We start from the raw sequence: 26142 nt of genomic DNA on the forward strand, positions 1-26142 counted from the left end.
GCCAGTGATGTTGTTTGTTTGAATTTTCCATTTGCGTCTTATAATTGAAAATTGCATGGCAATGTGTTGACCCATATTAACCCCATGCATACTCTAGAGCATTGCTTATTGTTTGTGTGTGTTCATTTCACTCTTTCAAACCATTTAGTTCACATTTGCTGTCCTTGTCACCAGTTACTCAAACCATTATCCCATCTGCAGCAGCCGCTACTAACACAACTCTATTCTACAGCAAAACCAATGGTAAGATGTGTTTTTGTTTTTCTCTTGTTTTGTACTCATGAAAAAATCTGCTGGTGGCATTTTTCTTTATGTGTGGGGAATGGGTTTGAAAGCGCTTCCATCAATGACCAGCTTGGAACTTTCCAGATGGATTAGGCTGAGAAGCAATTGTCATGGCTTCTCAATGGGAGTATGGTATGTTTGCTCATGTAGCTTGCTTTAAACAATGGACTCAGTAGTGAATAGTGTCTAAGTGGTTCTTGATAAGGCTTCTATTTTTGAAAAACCTATAGTAGCCACCTATTGTAGCCCTGTATCATGTGTTTTGCCGTTATTACCTTCCATTTTTTGGGGTAACCATTTTGCACCCCCCATGTTCTACCAGCACTGACAGCTTCTGCTACAACCATTGTTTCAAACCCAGCTACAACTAACTTGCCTACCACTAACAACACAGTGCATGGTAAGACACTCTACTTTTCTCTTTTGCCTGTTATTGATTAAGGAATGACTAGAGAGAATTCCATATTTTTTCACCTCACTTTTTTCTCAAATGTGTTATTCTTCATTTTGAATAAAAATGTTCTGTCCCTTTTCTTTTGCTAACAGTAACGACTACTCCCCCATTATCCCCTTCTACTAACACCCCAGCTAACATCACCACTACCCCGGGTAAGACACACCTGCTGTCTTTGTTCAGTACAATTTGTATTTGTCACTGTAACTTTCAAACCCATTGGGCAAACAGATCTCAACGTGTAGGACATGGAGAGTCCATTTTTCAAAGTTTTGCATCTATGATACAACTATAGAATTACTAAAATATCCAAGGTAGGCTACCCGATAAAAGGGTTTAGTAAGTGTTTAAAGGTTCACAACTTTCAACTTCATATTCATCAACTCCAGCACCACCCCAACATCAACATATGTGAAAATGGTGCATTTCTATGTTTAGTAGGAAAAAAGATAGAGAAAGATAACTGTTTCCAATGACATCATCAACCAACAGTGGAAATAGTACCCAGTTTTCTTTATTCGAGTAAAAGTAAAGATACCTTACAAGAAAATGTCTCAAGTAAAAGTGAAAGTCACCCAGTAAAATTCTACTTGAGTAAAAGTCTAAAAGTATTTGGTTTTAAATGTACTTTTACTATCAAAAATAAATGTGAAATCATTTTTAATTCCTTATATTAAGCAAACCAGATGACACAATTTTCTTGTTTTTTTTTATTTACGGATAGCCAGGGGCACAGTTTGTGTTTCGTGAGTATGCCAGATGAGAGGCAGTCGGGATGACCAGGGATGTTTGGTTGATGAGTGCGTGAATTAGACAATTTTCCTGTACTGCTTAGCATTCAAAATGTAACGAGTACTTTTGCGTGTCAGGGAAAATGTAAGGAGTAAAAAGTACATTATTTTCTTCAGGAATGTAGTGGAGTAAAAAATATAAATAGTAATAGATGCTCCAAAAAACGACTTAAGTAGTACTTTCAAGTATTTTTACTTAAGTACTTTACACCACTGTCAACCAATTAGTAGGCGATTCCTACTCGTAATTGGTTAAAATCGCATGATGCACACCAGTGATTTAATTGGAAACAGTTATCTTCCTCTATCGTTCTTACTACAAAACATAGAAGTGAACCATTTGCACACATGTTGACGTCGGGGTGGTGCTGAAATGATGAATATGAAGTTGAATTTTTTTTTATGTCCCTTTATGTATTTCAGAAAGGCTTATGAGTAGTTACTGTACACATCTTCAAAAAAATAAACATGATTAATCACACATTATCTTCCACTTTTTCAGTAGTTGAAGTTTTCACATTATTGTTGGTTTCTTCTACTGGCATGTCTTCTAACATTGCAAACATTCTGCTCAGCTGGGTAAGACGTACACATGGGAAATCTTGAGATGCTCTCCTTGCTGACTTAGTTGTATTGTCACTCTTACTAACAGTGTCTGAAGCCACTACTCCCCCACCGTCCTCGACTAACATGTCTCCTACTGTCATGTCCACTAACATCATTAAGCTGGGTAAGACACACACACTCACTAAGCTTGTCCTTGTCTTGTTTGTAATGAGACTCTGCAGCTTCCTGTTCTCTCTCTCAGCCTGCTTCCACCTGTCTGCTTCCCTCTCACTCCCACTCTATCCTATTCTCAACCAAGATGATGTTAACAATATCAGGGAAGGCCTGGTTGACTGCTGTAAGTACTGTATTCTTCCATGTTTTGTATTTGTTTATTCATCTACAGTATAAGCTAGAAGACCCTGTTTCTAAAATCAGTCTGTATTTCAAACATGTAACCTGCTTTGACCCCTCCGTTTTTATATTGACTGGACTGAGGCGCCACAGAGAAGGAGAGAGCGGCGTATCTGTGGTCTGTGCTCCGGCTCACGCCCCGTCCAGTGACCTCCTCCACCACCACCACACCCCACACCAGGCCTCACGTCCTGCCTGGCCCCCGCAGCTCTAAAACCTCCCTGGGCTACATCTCAACCCCACTCATCTGGCCCGTGAGGAAGAAACCTGAGGCCTCTGTTACCCGCCTCCCAGTCAGACCCATCCTCTATCTAACCAAGCCTCATCCTGTACCAGCAACAAATATGTCCCTCAGGCCCAAGGTGACTACAACAACAACGGCTCCCGTGGCCAGGAAAACACATGCCGTATCCAGGGCCGTGACCAGTCCCCAGGGGTTGTTCCCATGGCGACCGGTGGATGTTGGGAACAGTAGCGATGCGGAGGACGTAGAGTCTTTCCCAGCAGTGGCGTCAGCATCACTCAGCAACCGTAAGAAGAATAAGCCCATGGCTCCCCCCCACTGGATCCCATTGAGTCCCAGCAGAGAGAACAGCAACAGCAGCACTGTGAACTGGACTGAGCCCCTGGAGGAGTACACATCAGGCTCTGAGCCATTCATTTACGACCTGGACCTAGGGGATGACCCCTTTAGCCTTTTCCAATATGACTCGTCCTACTCCCTGGATGAAGGCCTGGCTCTGGCCGCCTCCGGCCCACAGAACCTTTCCCACGCTGGGACTGGAGTCAGTACTGAGGGCCCAGGCCGTGTGACTGTGAGCGACCCTGTTACCGCCATGGGAGGAGGGGAACATTTACACAATCAATCAGAGCCCAGTCTGCCCCAGGAGGCGTTGGCAGGAGGCACGCTGACAGAGGCTGGGAGAGAGGCTAGGACCGGGGAGCAGGGTGTGGTGGTGGCAGCACACAGCAGCTGGGCTCAAATCCCTCCTTTCAGCACGACTCCGGAGAGGACAGGTGTGCAAACGGATCAGGCCCGGCCCGGCAGCGGCTTAAGTGAGCAAACAGCAGAGAGAACCACTCAGTCCCTCTCAAACATCGCCACACAGTCTCCCTCATTATTAACAGTAGCCAAGCTCTGTTTCTCTGAGAGGGTCGGGATTACCACTGACAATGGCCCCACAGTGAAGGTCTCTATACCCAAAGACTACACATCCACACCCAGTCCCATATCCATACCTACCACGTCTGCCATGCCAGATAGTCTATGGACAGCTGTGATCACAGAGATACAGGCCCCTAACTCCCTCCCCACCACTCCGACCATACCTCTCCCCACCGCTCCCCATCCTGCGTTCTCCCCCTCTTCCGTTCACAGTATGGAACAAAGTGATGTTAGTCATTCAAGACACGTCAGGCCATCCGCCACTGAGACAGAGACATCGCTCCCTCCCATGGAGGTTCAAAGACATGAATTAATGCGGGAGGGCACAAGACCCCGTCCACTGTCTCTGTCAGTCGCTATTGATGCCGCTACAGCTCTGACACCCGTCCTTGAGAAAACATACCTCTCTTCCTCTGACAAACACCACCGTGACCTAGTTTTACCCTCTTTGAGGAATCAATTAAGTTCCTCCTTGACTAACTCTCATCCCGTGGACGATATGGTTCCCAGTGAGAGTATTGCCTCTGAGTCAGGTAGCCAGAGTGAGTGGATCAGTTTATATTCACCTCTGGCTCTGGAACCATCGTCGTATATGAGCAGTGTGTCAGACAGTGTTTTGGGCAGCTCAGAGGGGCAGGAGGGCTTTAATCCACTCAGTTCTAACCTGAGAGGTTTTTCACATACATCCCATCTATCTGTCACTCCTATCACAGAGCAACTACACCACCAGGCCCTACTCCCAGCCACCGTGATGGACGAATGGACTTTCTCTCAGTCCTCACCTCCTAATACAATCTCCCCAAGCAGACAGGAGTGGAGGGATGCATTGCGCACCACGTTCAGCTTGGTCTCTCTCAGCTCTGACCTCCTGTCTGTGACAGACTTGCCAGAGCAGCTTAATATCAACACGGTTACTGAATGGGAAAGTGCAGATGGGATGGAGAGACACTCGGCTCGACAGGAAGGAGAAGAAGTCCACATGTCACCCATAAGTGGCTCGGCCTCCTCTCCATCACTGATCTCGCTCTTCTGCCCCAGCACGCAGAGCGAGCCATCTGTATCCCAGCTTGGACACCGTGGGACCTCACACATCAATGATGATGGATCTGAATATCTCTCCCAGGCCAGCCTCCACCTCTACTCCTCCCTGCTAGCCCCCTCTCGTCCTCTGGCTCTGCCAACGCCACTCATCAGCAGCACAGCTTCAGAATATGACAGTGTTGTTACTCATGAACCCAAGCGGCATGCTTACATGCATGAATTAGGCTGGAAACGGCCGGTCAGTGGTATTGGCATTGTGATTCACACAGACACACACACCCCAGTGTCTGAGCCGCTCTCCACCATGACCTCCAGGGCAGACCAGCTCATGCCAGACGCTTCTGAAGCCCTCTTATTCCACAGACCGATGACAACAAACTCTCCTCGTATTAGAGAGGAGAGGCTGCTCCCCGCCCCTACCCCGACTCCCCTTCCCACCCATATCCCCCCTCTGAGTGGGACATTGTCTGCCGGAGCAGCCAACATGGCTGATTCGGGAGCTGGCGCCTCACTGCCCAACCGATCAACGGCTGCATTCCAACAATCCTCCACACTCATTGGCAGCCAATCAAAGCCCACTCAGCCTGCTGGAACTGACGGAACGCTGGCCTGGCATGGAGAGAGCAGAGAGAGCACAGTATCACCCGCTGCCCCAGACACACAGCTCACTGCTTCTGCCTCCAGTAACCCCACCATTAGAGCTGCAATTATACAGCCCACCGCTGTTACCAGAAATCCCCCCCCCCCTTCTGCCTCAAACATACAACTCACCACTGCCAACAAACAGCCAACTGTTTTCCCAAATATCCAGTCCACCTCTACCTCCAACAGCCAGCCTCCTATGGCCCTAAACACTTACCTTGCTGGGGCTGGCCCTTTATCAGTCCCCTGGAGGGCCAACCACAGTGAGGACACACAGGGTGGTAAACATGGACCGGCCCTCATCGATCACACACCCTCCACTGCTGCAAGCACGTCAGTAAGCAGTATGGGCCCTGGCAACAATGTGACTGTGAATCAGAACACCAACACAGACCGAGAGACCGAGACACAGACAACTCCCAATCCACTAGCCGTCATTGGCATGGATGAGCAGTCTTTTGTAGCCACAAAGGGCCCCTACTTGCCTCTTACCACTCCACATAGAGGGGTGAATGCAGGCAGTGGCACAGTGTCCACCACACACGCCACCCCACGGACCTCAGCTGGCACCGCGGGCACCCCTGTTATTGCCCCATGCCAATGTAAAGCTCGCTTTCATTTATCATGTCTGTGTGGACTTTCAACCGGGAACAGTATGTTTTGCAATAACAACGTAGATGTAGAAACAAAAAGATAGAGAGCCTCTCGACCACCTAATCTCTGCTTTGAATGCTACTGTTGTAGTGGTGGTATGTTGATAGGGGAAAATCTAATCTGGTGAAAATGGGGTGCCCTGTTGGAGGAGGTTGATGATTGAGGTTGTGTTGTGATTTTGGATGGGGCGTAGAACATTAACATAGGCGTGTACTGTAGTTTACCAATCATTAAGCTCTATAGTGGCCTCTGCTCGGCTGATGGGGCATTCCTCATGGGGCGCAGCTCTCTTGTGATTTAAAGTTTTCAATCATTCCTGTTTCTTGGGAGACTTCCAATGCTGTTATCATTTGATTTTAGTGCCAATAACTGCTCATCTAAATGTAATCTGTTATTGCTATACTATAACAAGTCAAAGGAAAAGAACGGCCTTGATCAACAAAGATAAACCACACACATTTTGGATACTTCAAAACATTCTGAGGTGGCCTTCCTTCCTGATCAGCAATCACTGGAGTCTCTTAAGAACAGTCTTGGCATGGAGTAGAAACAGCATCGTACTGTAGCTAGTTCAGCACTAACAACAGGAGAGGCTTGGGAGCCATCTTGTGGTGGCTGTGAGGCATAGCAGCAGACCACCAACACAAACAGAGTGATGTACCACACAGTATATGTCCCACAGGAGGTTGGTGGCACCTTAATTGGGGAGGGTGGTCCCGTGATAATGTCTGGAGCGGAATAAGGTCCATTTGATGCCATTGCATTTGCTATGTTCCAGCCATTATTATGAGCCGTCGTCCCCTCAGCAGCCTCCACTGATATGCTCTCATTTACAATCACCCATTTGGCCCGTGAATACACATCAGTTATACAATGCACTATGGTCATTAGTTCCATTTTGATAAGTGTCATCTAGGATGATAACAGAGTATTTTAATTGATCCTTTTCCTGACGAAACACTCCCCCCACATGTTTTATCTGTGGAGTAGCAGCCTTTCAACATCATTTGTCATATGAAATTGGATTTTAAATGACTAAATTATGTCTCAACCCCTGCACTCCTGCTATGCAGCACAGACAAATGTTCCATTAAGTGTTGTAAATTACCTGTGTCAAATATAGATTGTTTTTTTTCTGCTTTTCAATTGCAGAGGGTCTTTTCTACAGGATCTCCTTTGTTGTCAATGACAAGGAGGCCAAACTAACAGAGTCTGATGTTGAGAAAACTGTTGCACAATGGGTAAGGCTTGTTGTCATGTTCAATTCATCTTGGATCAAAGCATGGGTAGAATACCAGATGAACTCACTGAATTGACTGATTTACTGATTCATTAACAGCTCAATCAAACATTCCAAAACTGGACACATGTGGTCTATGTCGATAATTTCAGGTAAGCAATTAGATATTTGTACCATCATAAGATGCACCTACCTCCATGTCCATTCAATGTATTATTCTTTAGAGTTGTATTACAGGTCAATAATAATGTCCACCCTAATTTGTTGATCTTGTTTCCAGAATCCAGCCTAACAGTGACTCACAGCTTAAGAGGAGTGCCAGTAAAAAGTAAGGCCAATTTTTACTATGGTAAACTGTAGTAGGTAAGGATCAGAATTTTTCCTGACCACGTCATGTGACGTGAAAAAATTATAGTAATTCATTAGGCCTGCCTTTCCATGTGTGTTAAGTCTCATGCTACTCCTCCTCCTCTTCCTTCTTCCCTACCCCTATTCCTTCTTCCCCACTCCTCCTCCTCTTCATTCTTCCCCACCCCTCCTCCTCTTCCTTCTTCCCCACCCCTCTTCCTTCTTCCCCACCCCTCTTCCTTCTCCACCCCTCCTCCTCTTCCTCCTCACCCTCCTCTCCCCCACCGTTCCTCCTCTTCCTTCCTCCCCACCCCTCCTCCTCTCCCTTCTTCCCCACCCCTCCTCCTCCTCTTCCTTCTTTCCCACCCCTCCTCCTCTTCCTTCTCCCCCCCTCTTACATTTTCCCCACCCCTCCCCCCTCCTCCTTCTTCCCCACCCCTCCCTCCCTCCTCCTCCTCTTCCTTCTTCCCCACCCCTCCCTCCCTCCTCCTTCTTTCCCACCCCTCCCTCCCTCCTCCTCCTCTTCCTTCTTCCCCACCCCTCTTCCTTCTTTCCCATCCCTCCTCCTCTTCCTTCTTTCCCACCCCTCCTCCAATTCCTTCTACCCCACCCCCCTTCCTTTTTCCCCACCCCTCCTCCTCTTCCTTCCATCCGCATCTTCCTTCTTCCCCACCCCTCCTCCTCCCCCTCCTCTTCCACACCCCTCCTCCTCTTCCTTCCCTCATCCTGTTCCTTCTTCCCCATCCCTGCTCCTCTTCCTACTCCCTCATCCTCTCCCTCATCCTCTTCCCCCTCCAGATTCACTTGCCAGGCCCTGTTGGTCTATCAGACCAGCACCAATCTGACCCTGGAAGAAGTAGCCATCTCCACCAGGATGGTGGGAAGCAGCCCTAACATTGGCAATGGACTGGAGATAGAAACTGTCAACGTGCAGTCTGTCGGTAGGACATGATCTCACCCAGACCTGCTTTAATCACTTCAATGCCTCTCTTATTACTGCAGAAAGTGACTGTGGAAAGACATGACACTCCCACAGCCCAGAGAAAAAGTAATAATTTACGGTGCACAGTCGCACCACGGATTCTAAGCACCTCCTAATTCGATTAGGTTTGAAATGTGAATGCCTCTAACGTTTCCCACCTTCTTCTTGTAGTCATTGGAAATTAATATATTGCTGATGTGCGGTGTTAACATTTTTAAGTTGCACGGTTTTCTCTCTCTCATTCAGAGAACTGCCCGGAGGAAACTCCCCTCCATTATATCTGGCCAGAGAGCCGACCAACGGTCACTCAGTATGTCCCCTGTTTCCCCAACAAAGACCAGACTGCATCCAGAACATGGTGAGACTGACACATTCACTACATCAAACTATGTCAAACTATTGATATGCTGACATTGTATGCATAAACTTGTTTGAGGTAATTCATCTTGGATCAATCTTAAAAACTAGATCTGATTTTGTGTTGATTTGTCCCCAGTGTGATCAGCCCCCTGAATTACACAGCGTTTTGGGGCGCCCCAGACATCAGTAATTGCACTGATATCGATTCCATCAATGTTTCAGCAGGTAGGCCACCGACATCTTAAATCACTTTAATGATTTCACAGCAGATAGAATCAAAACAGCTGCAAGAATGAATACTTGAGATATATTTGATCTCAACACGATAGAGGGACAGAGGTGCCCACTGAGATGCCGTTTTAGAGATAAAACGTGTTTACAGCCTCACCATGGCAGAGAGTGGACAGTCAGCAGACAACTAATAATGATTATCTATTGACAGCCCTCATCTAGTTGTTTTCTCTCTGCCTAACTTTCCCCAAACAGAGAACGCTGCTGAAGTTGCCGACCAGCTTGCTGACATCACCAACAACGAGCTCTCCACAGACGAGGTGTCCAAGGTGGTGGGCAAAGTGAAGGAGCTGGTCAACGTGGCCAAGATCAACACCACTCTGGCCACCACCGTATTGAACATCATCTCCAACGTGATGACCAGCTCTGTGTCAGCCCTGGCTGTAGCCTCAGAGAGGTAAGATACCTTCTCCTCATCTTCCCCCTGTCTGCTCCCACTGCCGTGGTCTCTCCTCTCCTCAGAACCCACCTCTTACTGTGTCCAGCATGCTGGGAGTAAGCATAAATGAGTTATGACTATATCTCCCAGGTAGATGTACTGTATGTTGACTTTGTGTGGTCTCTTTGTACCAAAGTAAAGCACTGTGAGACCCTAGTGAAAGTCACTATCCAGTCCATTAGTATGATAACTCTCTATCTGCGTGTAGGACATTGAAGACGGTGGATGAGCTGGTTCAGAAGTTAGAGTTTGATGGGCCTTCAGTGAGCATCACCTCTAAAAATCTGGCTCTGGGCATCTCAACACTGAACCATGGCAAGTTCAACGGGACCTCCTTCAGTGCCTTCATACAGCCCAACACCACAGACCTCCAGGTACGGACAGTTAGGCTCAGTGTTATACAGAAGAGTTATACAGAAATCAGTGTTATCTGCTGTGCTGTACTGTACTGGGCAGTGTGGTACTATATATGCAGGGACTGTTCATAATCAGGCAGGGCTTCCATAGTCAGGCAGGGCTTCCAGGAAAGCCTTCCCGTGGAAACTCTAGTTGTGTGTTAAAGGTAAACTCACAACCCATCAGGCCCGTTGAGCCCATTTAACATAAATGGCAGGATGTCTATTTGTTTAAGTCGTTAAGAATGTTTTCTGTACCCACAACCCACTCGCAACCTTGTGACACACATGGGCAGAGTGGGAGTCCTGTCATCTATCATTCTGCAAGGATCGTAGAGTGAAGCGAACATGATGCAGCTGACTAGCGTCAAGTCCACCACAGCCTTCCCTCTCGCTCGGTTTCATGTGTTTTACCCTATGCCCCTGCCATACGTGTCAATGCTGTGCCAATGCTGTGCCAGCAGAATGGGCACGCTTTAGTCATAAGCCACCTGTCCACCACGGAGGTTTGGAAGTGACCTCCAGATGATACAGCAGGGGACTCATGATATAATCAGCATAATAATCAGCATACCTCTGTCTACGTTGAATAATCACATTTGAATTGTTAATGGCAATGTCAATGGTCTAACTAACTTCTCTCCCACCAGATTGACTTTGAGTCTAATCAGCTGAATCCCCTGGCTCAGGTCACACTGCCAGCTACTTTGCTCAAAAACCTAACCGACGCTGAGACCGCTGCCATCTCCAGGATTAACTTCATGTTTTTCAGCAAGATAGGACTATTCCAGGTTTATACCTCTTTTTGATGGAATGTATCTGATTTAGTGTCTTTTCAGCATATAACAGTATGTTTTCTTTTCTCGCACATCCTTTTCATGGATGGTGACTCATGTGTCTGGTATGTGAATCTATAGATTTGAGTGATATTTTCAGGTTTCTACCTCTTTCTGATGCAATTCAACACATCTGGTGTGTCTGCTTAGCGTGTTGTGATTTATTTTCCTGTTTCCTACTAACGCATGGTGATTCGTATGCCCGGTATGTGCATCTATAGTTTTGAGTGTTATGTGTTTATATTTCAAAATCAAACTTTTCTATTGATCATTCTCAGGACAAACAGGACGGGATGTCTCTTAACAGCTATGTCGTGGCCAGCAGTGTGGGCAATTACTCCATCAGTAACCTGCAGGATCCCGTGGAGATTGAGATAGTACACCTGAATTACCAGGTAGTCTACCCGCCCTCCTCCTCTCACCTCTATATGAAGAGTTTCATTCCAAAATGATACATCCATTTTCAGAAAATGTTGGTAAATGAGCTTTTATTGTTTAAAAGAAATTCTTAAAAACGTTTTTTCACTAGCTAATCATGGCATGGGGTTGTTTAATGACATATGTAACTTATTTGTTTAAAACCTATCACTTGATGGTTTTATTTCAGAGAGGCAAATCATATTTTGGGGGGCAAATTGCTACATATCCGCCTCACTCTCAGAGAAATGAGTAGTACTGCTAGGCTTTGCACAGTCAAATGTAACAAATAACTACATTTTTTAATAAAGAGCTGTGCAAATGATACATTTTTGACATCACTATTTAAACAATTTCAATACAGTAATATGAAAGCTGTATGCAAAACAGTTACATTTGACATTTGTCATTTTAGCAGATGCTCTTATCCAGAGCGACTTAAGTGCATTCATCTTAAGAAAGAACCACATATCATAGTCAAATATACAGGATACGAATATCCCATTCCAGCTAAACAATGGATATACAGTGCCTTACGAAAGTATTCGGCCCCCTTGAACTTTGCGACCTTTTGCCACATTTCAGGCTTCAAACATAAAGATATAAAACTGTATTTTTTTGTGAAGAATCAACAACAAGTGGGAAACAATCATGAAGTGGAACGACATTTATTGGATATTTCAAACTTTTTTAACAAATCAAAAACTGAAAAATTGGGCGTGCAAAATTATTCAGCCCCTTTACTTTCAGTGCAGCAAACTCTCTCCAGAAGTTCAGTGAGGATCTCTGAATGATCCAATGTTGACCTAAATGACTAATGATGATAAATACAATCCACCTGTGTGTAATCAAGTCTCCGTATAAATGCACCTGCACTGTGATAGTCTCAGAGGTCCGTTAAAAGCGCAGAGAGCATCATGAAGAACAAGGAACACACCAGGCAGGTCCGAGAAACTGTTGTGAAGAAGTTTAAAGCCGGATTTGGATACAAAAAGATTTCCCAAGCTTTAAACATCCCAAGGAGCACTGTGCAAGCGATACTATTGAAATGGAAGGAGAATCAGACCACTGCAAATCTACCAAGACCTGGCCGTCCCTCTAAACTTTCAGCTCATACAAGGAGAAGACTGATCAGAGATGCAGCCAAGAGGCCCATGATCACTCTGGATGAACTGCAGAGATCTACAGCTGAGGTGGGAGACTCTGTCCATAGGACAACAATCAGTCGTATATTGCACAAATCTGGCCTTTATGGAAGAGTGGCAAGAAGAAGCCATTTCTTAAAGATATCCATAAAAAGTGTCGTTTAAAGTTTGCCACAAGCCACCTGGGAGACACACCAAACATGTGGAAGAAGGTGCTCTGGTCAGATGAAACCAAAATTGAACTTTCTGGCAACAATGCAAAACGTTATGTTTGGCGTAAAAGCAACACAGCTGAACACACCATCCCCACTGTCAAACATGGTGGTGGCAGCATCATGGTTTGGGCCTGCTTTTCTTCAGCAGGGACAGGGAAGATGGTTAAAATTGATGGGAAGATGGATGGAGCCAAATACAGGACCATTCTGGAAGAAAACCTGATGGAGTCTGCAAAAGACCTGAGACTGGGACGGAGATTTGTCTTCCAACAAGACAATGATCCAAAACATAAAGCAAAATCTACAATGGAATGGTTCAAAAATAAACATATCCAGGTGTTAGAATGGCCAAGTCAAAGTCCAGACCTGAATCCAATCGAGAATCTGTGGAAAGAACTGAAAACTGCTGTTCACAAATGCTCTCCATCCAACCTCACTGAGCTCGAGCTGTTTTGCAAGGAGGAATGGGAAAAAATTTCAGTCTCTCGATGTGCAAAACTGATAGAGACATACCCCAAGCGACTTACAGCTGTAATCGCAGCAAAAGGTGGCGCTACAAAGTATTAACTTAAGGGGGCTGAATAATTTTGCACGCCCAATTTTTCAGTTTTTGATTTGTTAAAAAAGTTTGAAACATCCAATAAATGTCGTTCCACTTCATGATTGTGTCCCACTTGTTGTTGATTCTTCACAAAAAAAAGACAGTTTTATATCTTTATGTTTGAAGCCTGAAATGTGGCAAAAGGTCGCAAAGTTCAAGGGGGCCGAATACTTTCGCAAGGCACTGTATATAACGTTTAGAATTTTAAAATATAAATTCATACACATTTAAAATCTAGGAAATATACATCTGAGAACAGTAATACTTTACACACACACAAAGGTACCCATAAGCAATCATTTGGATGAAAAAACACAAATGTGAAAAAATAGCATTTTGGAAATAAACTTCCTAAAATCTGTTCCTTTCTCCTCTCTTTGCTTCCCTCCGGTCCCCCTGTTTTTTTTTACTTTTTGTCCTCGCTCTTCTTCTTTTCTCATTCCACTTAGGTAAAAACATTTAGTCTGTAACCACTCAGTTGATGATTGTTGATGCCGGATGGTAGTTCAACAGTTAAAGTCGTAAGTACAGTACAAATTAACACCTGGAACCTGTAATCACACAGTGATTGTGTCTTTCAGCCAAAGCCAAAGCCAACCTGCATGTTCTGGGATTTTACCATGAAAAGTAAGTCGGGAAAAAAAACAATATTTTGCTTATTGAAATATACACCGAGTGTACAAAACATTAAGAACACGTTCCTGATATTGAGTTGCACCCACTTTTGCCCTCAGAACAGCCTCCGTCCGTCAGGGCAGGGACTCTACAAAGTGTTAAAAGCATTCCACAGGGACGCTGGTCCATGGTGACTCCAATGCTTCCCACAGTTGTGTCAAGTTGGCTGGATGTCCTTTGGATGGTGGACCATTCTTGATACAACCTGAAAACTGTTGAGCGTGAAAAACCCATCAGTGTTGCAGTTCTTGACAGAAAACGGTGCGCCTGGCACCTACTACCATAACTCATTGAAAGGCAATTAAATATTTTGTCTTGCCCATTCACCCCCTGAATGACACACATATACAATCCATATCTCAATTGTCTCAAGGCTTAAAAATCCTTCATTAACCTGTCTCCTCCCCCTTCATCTACACTGATTGAAGTGGATTTAACAAGTGACATCAGTAACAGATCATAGCTTTCACCTAGATTCACCTGGTCAGTTTATGCCATGGAAAGAGCACAATGTTTTGTACACTCAGAGTATGTCAATCTCAATTTAAGTTAAAGCCTTACAATTGTAGAATATACTAGAGAGTTTGTCTTTGTCTCCACAAGACGACTCAGGTGGCTGGAACAGTAAAGGCTGCAGGGTTAGTCCCATGTCCAATGGAAACAAGACTATCTGCCTCTGTGACCATCTCACACACTTTGGCATCCTAATGGTAAGACTTGTGTTCACATTAAACCAGTTGGAGACTCTTTCCCCTTATAATTGTGACTCTCTGATTCATTTAAACCAGCCGTTTGTCCTTGTATAGTATGACTCTTACAGTATAACTTGGAAGTATAGCTTGCAAGTCGAACTTGACTTGCTTGTTTGGTGAATACTTTTACTTTCTGTATTCTCTGTGAAGGATATCTCAGGATCTGCTGCACAGATTGATGAGAAAAACACCAAGATTCTTACCTTCATCACCTACATCGGATGTGGCATATCGGCCATCTTCTCTGCTGTAACGCTTCTGACTTATATCGCCTTTGAGTGAGTATATTGCCATTTTGGACAACTTCAACATGTGATCAGGAAATACTCCTATAACTAGTCTTATGAATTCTTCCTGTCTACGTCAGGTGGACTATTGATCCTAGTCATTGACCATGATATTATAAGAAAGACAACCAGAACTGTAGTAGTCAGACAGTGTTATTCAGTGTCTGTCCTCTCTACAGGAAGTTGCGTCGTGACTACCCGTCCAAGATTCTGATGAACCTGAGCACGTCACTACTCTTCCTCAACATGGTGTTCCTATTGGATGGCTGGCTGGCCTCCTTCGAAATGGAGGGCCTGTGTGTGGCTGTGGCCGTCTTCCTCCACTTCTTCCTGCTCACATCCTTCACCTGGATGGGCCTTGAGTCCATCCACATGTACATCGCCCTGGTCAAAGTTTTCAACACCTACATCCGGAGGTACATTCTCAAGTTCTGCATCGTCGGCTGGGGTAAGTGGCACTAAAGTTGGATAAACTAATTACTATGCAGTATGCTGGCTATGTCATAGACCAAATTCCTATTAAAATGCAAATGCATGGTATGCATTAATCTCGCTATACACTGAATTTCAAACTTAGTTTGTACCTAGGAATGCAAAACTACCGGTAATTTGCCAAAGTGACCAGAACTGTCTCAAATGTTTTTAATTAACAGGTCATCTATGGCGATCTATGGTAACTTTGGTAATGTATTATTGAAAATAGCTTAATTAATTAAAAAAGCATTGAATCAAAAATTAGTCATTCCACCTCAAAAAGCACAAGAAAGAGGATTTCAATACCCACCATCTCAGATTGTTCTGAAACGGATTCTATAGTTAGAAACAGATAAGATTATAATTCCTGAAACATTATTTTGTTGAAAGACAATTGAACGCAGATTGGTCATTTCAATTTGTAGGATTCATCTACTATTCAATAAATGTAGTATCCAATATCCAAAATGGACCAAACCTCTTTTTAACAATAATTAAGATGTGAGGAATCCAAATAAATGGTCAAAGCCTTCCACGAACCCCTAAACCAAGCCCACCCCAAATGTCATTCCCACACCAAGCCCACCCCAAATACCACATCCCACACCAAGCCCACCCCAAATACCACATCCCACACTAAGCCCACCTCAAATACCACATCCCACACCAAGCCCACCCCAAATACCACATCCCACACCAAGCCCACCCCAAATACCACATCCCACACCAAGCCCACCTCAAATGCCACATCCCACACCAAACCCACCTCAAATGCCACATCCCACACCAAGCCCACCCCAAATGCCACATCCCACACCAAGCCCACCCCAAATACCACATCCCACACCAAGCCCACCCCAAATACCACATCCCACACCAAGCCCACCCCAAATACCACATCCCACACCAAGCCCACCCCAAATTCCACATCCTACCCCAAACCCACCCCAAATACCAAATCCCACACCAAGCCCACCCCAAATACCACATCCCACACCAAGCCCACCCCAAATACCACATCCCACACCAAGCCCACCCCAAATACCAAATACCACACCAAATACCACACCCCACACCAAGCCCACCCCAAATACCACACCCCACACCAAGCCCACCCCAAATACCACATCCCACACCAAGCCCACCCCAAATACCACATCCCACACCAAGCCCACCCCAAATACCACATCCCACACCAAGCCCACCCCAAATACCACATCCCACACCAAGCCCACCCCAAATACCACATCCCACACCAAGCCCACCCCAAATACCACATCCCACACCAAGCCCACCCCAAATACCAAATACCACACCAAGCCCACCCCAAATACCACATCCCACACCAAGCCCACCCCAAATACCAAATACCACACCAAGCCCACCCCAAATACCACATCCCACACCAAGCCCACCCCAAATACCACATCCCACACCAAGCCCACCCCAAATACCACATCCCACACTAAGCCCACCCCAAATACCACATCCTACCCCAAGCCCACCCCAAATACCAAATACCACACCAAGCCCACCCCAAATACCACATCCCACACCAAGCCCACCCCAAATACCAAATACCACACCAAGCCCACCCCAAATACCACATCCCACACCAAGCCCACCCCAAATACCAAATACCACACCAAGCCCACCCCAAATACCACATCCCACACCAAGCCCACCCCAACGGCCAGTTTACAGAATTCCAACTATTTACTTTTTTCACAACTGCCACCAATTTGGTGCCAAAATATTTACAACAAAGACATATTGACATTATAAAATAAGTACAAGTGTGTAAAAAAAATAATATATAAAGCATATTTCATGCTGAAACCCTCATATTAAACACCAATGGTGTTCACTTAGTTGATGGTTTATATCTAGAATAATGTTTTACAGCTTTGTCATTACATTTTAAACAAGATGTCCAGAGATAAGTACAGAAACCTGTTATAATCTGAAGTACCCCAAAAGTCATGTGATACAATAAAAAATTACAATTGAAAGTTACCAGTAATATACCCTCTCTTTGCAACCCTACATATACCTGAATGTTAAAAATATATCATTTCCCCCCATGTCTCACTTCCAGGTCTGCCTGCTGCGATAGTTGCTACAGTGGTAGCTATTGACAAAAACTCCTATGGGAAAATGGAGTATGGAAAGGGGGAGACTGGACAAGGCTCTTCTGAATTGTGAGTCCTGCATCAAGTTCAAGAGATAGCATAAAAAAATATGACATTCTGTATGTAGATGGAGTCTTAGACTTGTGTAATCCAAGTGTGTGTCTTCCCATATGTCAGTTATAGGACCAGAACTATGTACTATAGTGCATAATGTATGTAATATATGTGATATTGGCCCAGCCTTCCAGCTAAAACATGTTTGAGTTTGAGTTTATTTTTTATTTTTACAGGGACAGTGCACATTAATCAACGTTTCAGTAAAAGTGCCGGTTTTAGCCAGCCGGCTAATTTTCAACCGCAGTCCCTGGGCAGGTTATTAAAAACAATTACAATATAGACAATAGCAGCATAGAACAAGCAAGACATAGCAACATAGGACAAGCAAGACGTAGCATACAGACAGAGCAACATAAAACAAAAAGCAGCAAGACAAAATTCATAAAAGCAACAAAGTGTTTCCACACCTCACAAGCTACAGACAACAGACAACATGGAAAGCGACAACACACAGCTAGGGACCATGTTCACAAATCTGATTGACCTTTAGCCATGTCTTCAAGCATTTTGTGAAAGTGTGATATGTGGTGCAGTTATGTAAGTTAACCAACGGCAACCAATTTTTCTGATGTCTCCTCTCCTCTCCTGGCCCCTTCCTCCTCCCCTCTTCCTCCTCCTCTCTTCCCAGCTGTTGGATCCGGAGCCATGTGGTGTTCTATGTAACATGTGTGGGCTACTTCTCTGTCATCTTCCTCCTGAACGTGGCCATGTTCATCGTGGTTATGATCCAGATCTGCGGTCGCAACGGGAAGCGCAGTAACCGCACTCTGCGTGAGGAGGTGCTGAGGAACCTGAGGAGCGTCATCAGTCTCACCTTCCTCCTGGGCATGACCTGGGGCTTCGCCTTCTTCGCCTGGGGACCCGTCAACCTGGCCTTCATGTACCTCTTCTCCATCTCCAACTCACTGCAAGGTACAGGGCCATCCTATGGTGCGCTGTGCACCTTAAAGGAAAATACACAGTAGTGTTGGTTACTAATATGTGAATGTTTGGATCAAAGGTGTCTTTTGTTTATCTTTAAACTCTTGTACGAAGCAGGTCTCTAATGTATTATATGTTAAGACCAAAGGGAGGTTGGTGGCACCTTAATTGGGGAGGACGAGCTCGTGGTAATGCCTGGAGCGGAATAGGTGAAATAGTATCGAATTCATAATGCCATTCCATTAGCATTTTTCAAGACATTATTATGAGCTGTCCTCCCCTCAGCAGGTTCCTGTGGGTAACAATATTAAGTAATCTACTCATTGTCATGTCGTATACTATTTGTTCCACCAGAGGTCTCATTGGTACAACATCTGGCAATTGAAAGACGAACCAAGCTCTCTTTTATTTGTCCTCTCTGTCATCTTCCTTGTTATTAAACAGCCATTTCCTCCATTGTTATTTTCTGGCTAACAGGTTTATTCATCTTCATATTCCACTGTGCACTGAAGGAGAATGTCCAGAAACAGTGGAGGAGATACTTGTGTTGTGGCAGATTCCGCCTGGCAGACAACTCAGGTAAAGATCTGACCGGAAACAGACAACAAAGAGACTTCTCCCTCTCAGGAACAATATCTGGCCTGATATTCAGAACACTACTATCATAACAGGTTTTAGGATGAGGGGGGTGAAGTTGCTGTACTTGTACATTGCTAATAAAAGTTCTATGTGATTGTGATAAAGATTCCAAGCTAAAAATCTTGTTAAAATATTTTCAGTTGACATTTTATATTGAATCTTGTCTAATGTTAATAGAATTCCTATTGAAGTGAAAGTTACTGGAATATAAGCTAGTACATATCTGTACAGGAGTCCAGTAAAAGTGTCCTGTGGACTCACAGTAACAAATAAAAATGGTTATTAAAGTATAAAACCTGAGAGGTCTTAGCTTTATACACAGTCAAATTGATACACAGAAACTCCATAAAACCCTGAAGTAACAAAGATCAATTCACTGTTAATTTTGCCTGAATAAGTATGTGTGAAATGTTTCTTGTTGCGTGGCAGACTGGAGCAAGACGGCCACTAACAACACCAAGAAGGTCAGCTCAGACACGGTGGGGAAGTCCCTGTCCTCCAGCTCTTTTGGCTCCAGTACAGCAAACTGGACTTCCAAGGCCAAAGCAACTCTAAACCCCTTTGCAAAGCGCAACAGTAATGCAGGTAAGACACTATGGGAGGGTCTAATATTGAGCCACACACAGCGGTTTGTTTACTTTCAGTTGGTCTGTTTCATTGATCCACATTTTGTTCATACCAAAGTTTATTTTTGTAGTTATAAGGATACTTTACATTACCTTTTCTCCCCTTCATATTTATTCACAAAAAAAATATATACAGTACCAGTCAAAAGTTTGGACACGCCTACTCATTTCCTTTTTTTTTCTTTCTTTTTTTTAACCATTTTACCATTTTCATTGTAGAATAATAGTGAAGAACCAAGAGTGTGCAAAGCTGTCATCAAGATAAAGGGTGGCTACTTTGAAAAATCTCAAATATAAAATATATTTTGATTTGTTTCACACTTTTTTGGTTACTACATGATTCCATATTTGTTATTTCATAGTTTTGATGTCTTCACTATTATTTTGCAATGTGGAAAATAGTAAAATAAAGACAAATCCTTGAATGACTAGGTGTGTCCAAGCTTTTGACTGGTACTGTATGTCTACAAGGACTGTGTGAAACATGTGTTTTCTTGCTTTTAGTGTACAATAGTTATTCCTGGGCTACATGGTGGCTGACCTCCTGTATGTATTTATGTTTGTGGTGTGTGTAGATGTAGCCCACCAATAGCACGAAGGAAAACCTCCTGAGGTAAACTGAACTGCATCAAAGCTAGCCTGACTCCAGGCTTCATTACAGTGTGATGTGATGTTGTGTTATTGGCCTTTCACCTTTTGAACATGAAGGCCTGGATTCAACCTAACAGCTGGGCGTGTGCACTTTTCCTTAACACTGGTGTGTCTCACAGAACAATAACACATTTTACCGTTTAAAACAGAAATATTGTGTTGACATTAACACAAAAATTGGCATGTGTGCATTCAGTTTCGATGCCAAATGCTTCCTTTGATAGTTAGATTGAATCCAGACTGAATGGTGACATGAAGACCCTGAATGACAAAGACCTCTATTCTGCCATTGTTCTCTCTAAAGTCAATGAAAAACATTTTGAGATTTCCATCAAAGATAATATGCTATAACAACTTAATAACATTCATGTTTAACTTGGTTTAAACATGGACATGAAGTAATATAAATACAGTTGTAGTAATATCATCTGACCAATAAGAGAGTTTGGCAGATGAGCTGCTTTGCCTTCTTCTCAGTGGTTCTGGATGTCACTCACTCACTCACTCATACCACACTAATTCTGCTCCCCTAGGATGCCTCTGTTTTCTGCTAGCAGCAATGATACCACAGTAAAACACACAGCTTGCATTTCAGCATTCAACTGTCACATGGAAAATTGTAGAAGTGTGTGTTTGTGTGCATCCCTGACCCATTGGATGGAGATAGTGCTATCACCCTCACCTATACTTTACAACCAAATGCACAATTCACGCATGATGTTTGTGCCTTATTACATGTGTCTACACAGACCTTGTGATAATAAGATGATTAATTACCTAATTATCTTAATTTCACGGAGATCTCAGGTAATGTGAAAGATCATTTGTCAAGAGAAAATAATTGTGCATCCGTGTCAGGCGTACAGTGCAGTACACTATCTTATTGCTTCCAGATGTGTGCCTTGGTGAGATAATCTGCAATTTACTCTGTGATGTTGTCATATTGGACTGATCCAACGATTAATGGCATCCCCCTGCTAATGGACTAATCTAGTCTGACAGAGCCTATAAAGCAGTGGGTGAGAAACGAAGGGGTGAGAATCGTGTGTGAAGCTGCCATCGAGGTGTCCTACAATACCTTACTTGACATTGCAGAATAAACTTTGTTTTATTGTGGACACTCTTTAAGGAGTAATAGGGTGGGTTCATTTTACACACTTTGAGGATGACCTTACATTACCTCATCAAGAACACATGTGCAATGTGAGGACTACTGAGTGTATGAGATAAGTTGATAACTGGTTTGGTGAAATAACAGGATCAAAGTGAGGATGCCATTTCATGAATAACCAGTGATTAATATGTGATCATGATTATAGCTGTTTGTCTCTCAAACTGAAAATAGACATAAATATCGTGTCAGGAGTGAGGAGACAGCCAGCGGTTCTGTTACTAAAGATGCCAAAGGCTTTGCATAGCCTGTGTTCTGTGCTTAATTGACCCACTCAAGTCATTCTATTCAAAACCTCCTATGGATGTTTTAGCCCTGACATTATCAAATGTCAAAGACCAACCCAAATGTATTATCACTTGGCAAAACGAAGCAAGAATAAGACAAAAACAGATGAAAGCGGTTCAAGCATGTTGGAAAGATACACAGATATGTGTAGTTGTCCATTGTGTGCGGTTGAATTTCAAGATTGTTTGAATGTGCATGCATGTAGAGGAATGAATTCTACCAGAATGCAGAGATGCATGAGAATTGTTGCTCAGAAAATATTGGGACTCCATTTAAACAAGCACTAAATACAGGGAAATTCTTGAGGGAAACCTGTTTCAGTCTTCCAGAGATTTGAGATTGGGACGGAACTAGACATAAACCTAAACTTTAAACATTTTCTAAGCTAAAGAAACATGCTGTGTTACAGGAAAACACAGGCAAATCATCTTTGCAAAGCCTACGCATTAGAATTGTTTAAAATGAGTGCCACATATTCAACCTACAATCATATATACACAATCATCGTATATAGATTTAGGGCCCAATTCAATCAGATCCGCTTTGGCCAACATCCGCATAACTGATGTTTTGATGGTGTCGGAGGTGGAACTGCATTAGAGCTGTCAAATCCACAAGCGGCTCCAGGCATTATACCTAAAGAGGACATTGCCATTGGCTGTACGGAGTTGCATAAAGATAAATCTCATGCAGCCTTTAGAAAACTGGAATGTGAAATGTAATCTAAACCTCGATAAGGCTGATAGAAATCCTTATAAATGAGTTTAATGATTTTTAAATTTGAGACAAATTATTTCTATATAGCCGACACTTTCTTGTTCTGAACTTCTACCGCGAGTGGGGCGGGCGTGGCTTCGTGACAATGATCGCAAGAGCAGCTGCTCACCGATTTGACTGCTCCAACGCAGTTCCACCTCCGACACAGTCAAAACATCTGCTAATCGGGTGTCTGCTATCGCCGGTCAACGCTCGATCTGATTGAATCTAGGCCTAATATCTATTTTGTGTATGTGTTCAGTGATGTGGTTTTCACTTGCTTATTTTTCAATTGTCTTTTGCCATTAGTTTTGTGCCATTGTGAGCTTAAGGAAAGAAAATAATGAAATGTACTGTGCACTATTGTTAAAGAGCACAAAGATCAGTGTGTTGTTTTTGAACCTTGACATTATCTATCCTCACCTTTGGACAGGTAAAGGTTACTCCAACCAGACCAATCCTAAAAGTGTCTCCTTGGATGGTGAGGCCTCCTCTTCCTCCTCCTCCATCATCCCAGTGCACCAAGTCATTGACAAGGTCAAAGGTTACTGCTCGGCGCGCTCTGACAACTTCTACAAGAACATCATCATGTCGGACAGCTTCAGCCACAGCACCAAGTTCTAGACCACCCAGCACTTCTCTTCTTCTCCCTGCTTTTTCTGCTAGCCCCTAACCAGTGGTGATCTCCCCCAGTCCACAGTCTCACCCCAGGGTTGTAGCTTCCAGAGCAGCAGGGCTGTATTGTTTTTACTGTACAATATTTGACTTAATCAGCTGGTCCAGTCAGTGAGATGTACTGAAAAGGGAAGTGGGGAAATGCATAGTTCTGTAGAAAAGGGAAGGGCTAAGCGGAGAATGGAGTTTGGGATTTACATACTGTGACATTAATCTTTAACTGGCTATGTGTTGTGTAAATATTTATGGTATATCTAATACGCCCCCTATAATTGATTCTCAGTTGGTGTTGCACATGCCTCGGGTTTTCAGTAGGGTCACCTTTCCTGTACAGAACTATCAACAATCTTAACTGTTCTGTTCTCATTCTGCAATCTGTAGAAATACAGTATGAGCAACAGGGAAGCAAAATCCTCCAATCTGGACCAAATATTCAGGCTTAGGCCTATATTTCAAACCCAAAGACTACCAAACATGAGGGAGTTTGTAAAAGCTGTAGCATTGTCAATGTGTGCTCAAAAGGAACAGGTTGAGGTGTAGTTCTGGCTTTAGTCATCTATTTGTGAATCCTGTGTGTGTTTATTTGCTGGAAAGCAATGTTATGTTCCTTTACAGTGCCTTGCATGAGGAGGTTTTGCATAAAGTACTTCATCACGACTATGTTATATTTGTCATGTATATATTTTTTAAACCTTCAGATGCTCTACTACTGAATAACACATGCAGAAATGGATGTCTGGTATTGGTCCATTCACTACTACTTCATTTTGGTCACTTCTATTTAAATCAACCTCTGTGGGTGATCTGTGTTTAAAGTGTCATTTAGTCTGACCCTTCTATGGATAGAGGTTACCAGAGCCATGTATTTACAATACATATATGGCTGTAGAGGTTACTAAACCCGCAGCCATTAAACTTAGATTTGGTAAGAAAGTTTCATAAACATTCCACATTGAATTGTTCCGCAGTACAGCAACTCACAAAATACTGTAATGATTGAAAAGGGACGACAAAACACTGGCATTATTTGTTCATCCACGTTCATGCCAACATTTTAAAATGGCAACATGTTAATCTGCTCTTCCGTGTTGCTTTAGTTAGCTTAATATGGTAGTCTTATTTTCCCACCAATAGGGGAACTGAATATATTGCATTACGTTAAATGTTGCTGTGTGAGCTATTGTTGTTTGTGTTTGTGAAGCGATGGAACAATGTTGTTTAAAAGTGTCTTTATATTTATTTCTATAGAGCTTTTTGCATTTGTTATTCCTCTTGAATCCCCAATGCCAGTTGATCAGGACTATGCCCCTGGATAGATAGATATACTGTTTTTGGAAAGATGGAACTTTGTGGGCAAACAAAGCATCGCTCTTGACCTGGGCAGGCGAACTGGGCCAGTTATATTTTGGAAGCAGTCAGTGTTCTCAACTGTTCTTTTCCAGCATCAGGAAAATAATCGGAGCATCAATGAGAAATTCCCTCAGGGGCCAAATTTCAAGAGGTAATGTGGGGGTCTTTTTGGGGTCTTTATTTCAAGAACGTGTGGGAAGGGATCACAGTGGGTTGAGATCGTAAGATGGAGTTCTCATCTTTACAATGAATTGTAAAATGACTGCTGGCATCATCTTTATACATATTTGAATAAGATATCCCAAAATACACATTTCCCAATATTCAACAAAGTAGTTATCAACCTTTATCAAGTCATGTTATTTGTTATAGGCTATTATTTAGAGGTGCACATTGTTCTATCAATGCAGAGAGAATCCAGACATCATTTTCTCTGATTCATTTGTACATTTCCCTAATAATTAAATAATGTTTCCAGGACAAAGAGCTAGGAAATTACAATGGTTAGATCCAAACCAATATTGTACTTAGATGTATCACTGATTTAATATGGATGGTCTGGGTCTATTTGAAAACATTCTCCAAACCCTGTTATTAGTTTTTCCACAACTTTTGTCAATAATATATTTTCTTGAAGCTGTCTGTATGTCTCAACACCATTGATGAATTATGTTTCACCAATAAAGGCAATTAAAAGAACTGAAATGTACAAAGGTGACTCTAGCTAATTGTTTTTATGATAACCCTAATATTTGTCATATACGGTCATATACAGTGCCTTAGAAAAGTATTCATCCCCCTTGGCGTTTTTCCTATTTTGTTGCATTACAACCTGTAATTTAAATAGATTTTTCTTTGGATTTCATGTAATGGGCATACACAAAATAGTCCTAATTGGTGAAGTGAAATTGAAAAAATAATAACTGAAAAGTGGTGCGTGCATATGTATTCAGCCCCTTTGCTAAGAAGCCCCTAAATAAGATCTGGTGCCACCAATTACCTTCAGAAGTCACATAATTAGTTAAATAAAGTCCACCTGTGTGCAATCTAAGTGTCACATGATCTCAGTATATATACACCTGTTCTGAAAGGCCCCAGAGTCTGCAACACCACTAAGCGAAGGGCACCACCAGGCAAGCGGCACCATGAAGACCAAGGAGCTCGCCAAACAGGTCAGGAACAAGGTTCTGGAGAAGTACAGATCAGGGTTGGGTTATAAAAAAACATTCAGAGACTTTGAACATCCCACGGAGCACCATTAAATCCATTATAAAAAAAATGGAAAGAATATGGCACCACAACAAACCTGCCAAGAGAGGGCCACCCACCAAAACCAGGAAAGGAGGGCATTAAATCAGAGAGGCAAC

The 26142-nt window shown here is 43.3% G+C and overlaps 1 protein-coding gene across 7 annotated transcripts in view; it reads left to right on the plus strand.

Moving 5' to 3' along the window:
* The window catches only part of LOC110522244 (adhesion G-protein coupled receptor G6), a 69333-nt gene extending 43852 nt beyond the window's left edge, over nucleotides 1–25481 (plus strand). For 5 of the 7 annotated variants that reach the window (XM_036975810.1, XM_036975816.1, XM_036975813.1 and 2 more), the window contains 19 exons: nucleotides 7145–7233; nucleotides 7332–7384; nucleotides 7513–7560; nucleotides 8379–8521; nucleotides 8809–8920; nucleotides 9059–9147; nucleotides 9409–9610; nucleotides 9861–10026; nucleotides 10698–10838; nucleotides 11162–11278; nucleotides 13843–13888; nucleotides 14540–14646; nucleotides 14839–14966; nucleotides 15155–15423; nucleotides 17548–17650; nucleotides 18327–18610; nucleotides 19097–19198; nucleotides 19688–19843; nucleotides 23184–25481. In XM_036975810.1, the coding sequence (XP_036831705.1) occupies nucleotides 7145–7233; nucleotides 7332–7384; nucleotides 7513–7560; nucleotides 8379–8521; nucleotides 8809–8920; nucleotides 9059–9147; nucleotides 9409–9610; nucleotides 9861–10026; nucleotides 10698–10838; nucleotides 11162–11278; nucleotides 13843–13888; nucleotides 14540–14646; nucleotides 14839–14966; nucleotides 15155–15423; nucleotides 17548–17650; nucleotides 18327–18610; nucleotides 19097–19198; nucleotides 19688–19843; nucleotides 23184–23374 (2546 nt within the window). In that variant the 3' untranslated portion in view covers nucleotides 23375–25481. Of the gene's footprint in view, nucleotides 1–1404; nucleotides 5941–7144; nucleotides 7234–7331; nucleotides 7385–7512; nucleotides 7561–8378; nucleotides 8522–8808; nucleotides 8921–9058; nucleotides 9148–9408; nucleotides 9611–9860; nucleotides 10027–10697; nucleotides 10839–11161; nucleotides 11279–13842; nucleotides 13889–14539; nucleotides 14647–14838; nucleotides 14967–15154; nucleotides 15424–17547; nucleotides 17651–18326; nucleotides 18611–19096; nucleotides 19199–19687; nucleotides 19844–20459; nucleotides 20498–23183 lie in introns of those variants that run through there. The other 2 variants (XM_036975814.1, XR_005051479.1) reach the window with 2 other exon arrangements.
* Nucleotides 25482–26142: the final 661 nt, after the last annotated feature.

The sequence above is a fragment of the Oncorhynchus mykiss genome, chromosome 4, assembly GCF_013265735.2.
Source record: "Oncorhynchus mykiss isolate Arlee chromosome 4, USDA_OmykA_1.1, whole genome shotgun sequence".
Classification (NCBI taxonomy): Eukaryota; Metazoa; Chordata; class Actinopteri; order Salmoniformes; family Salmonidae; genus Oncorhynchus; species Oncorhynchus mykiss.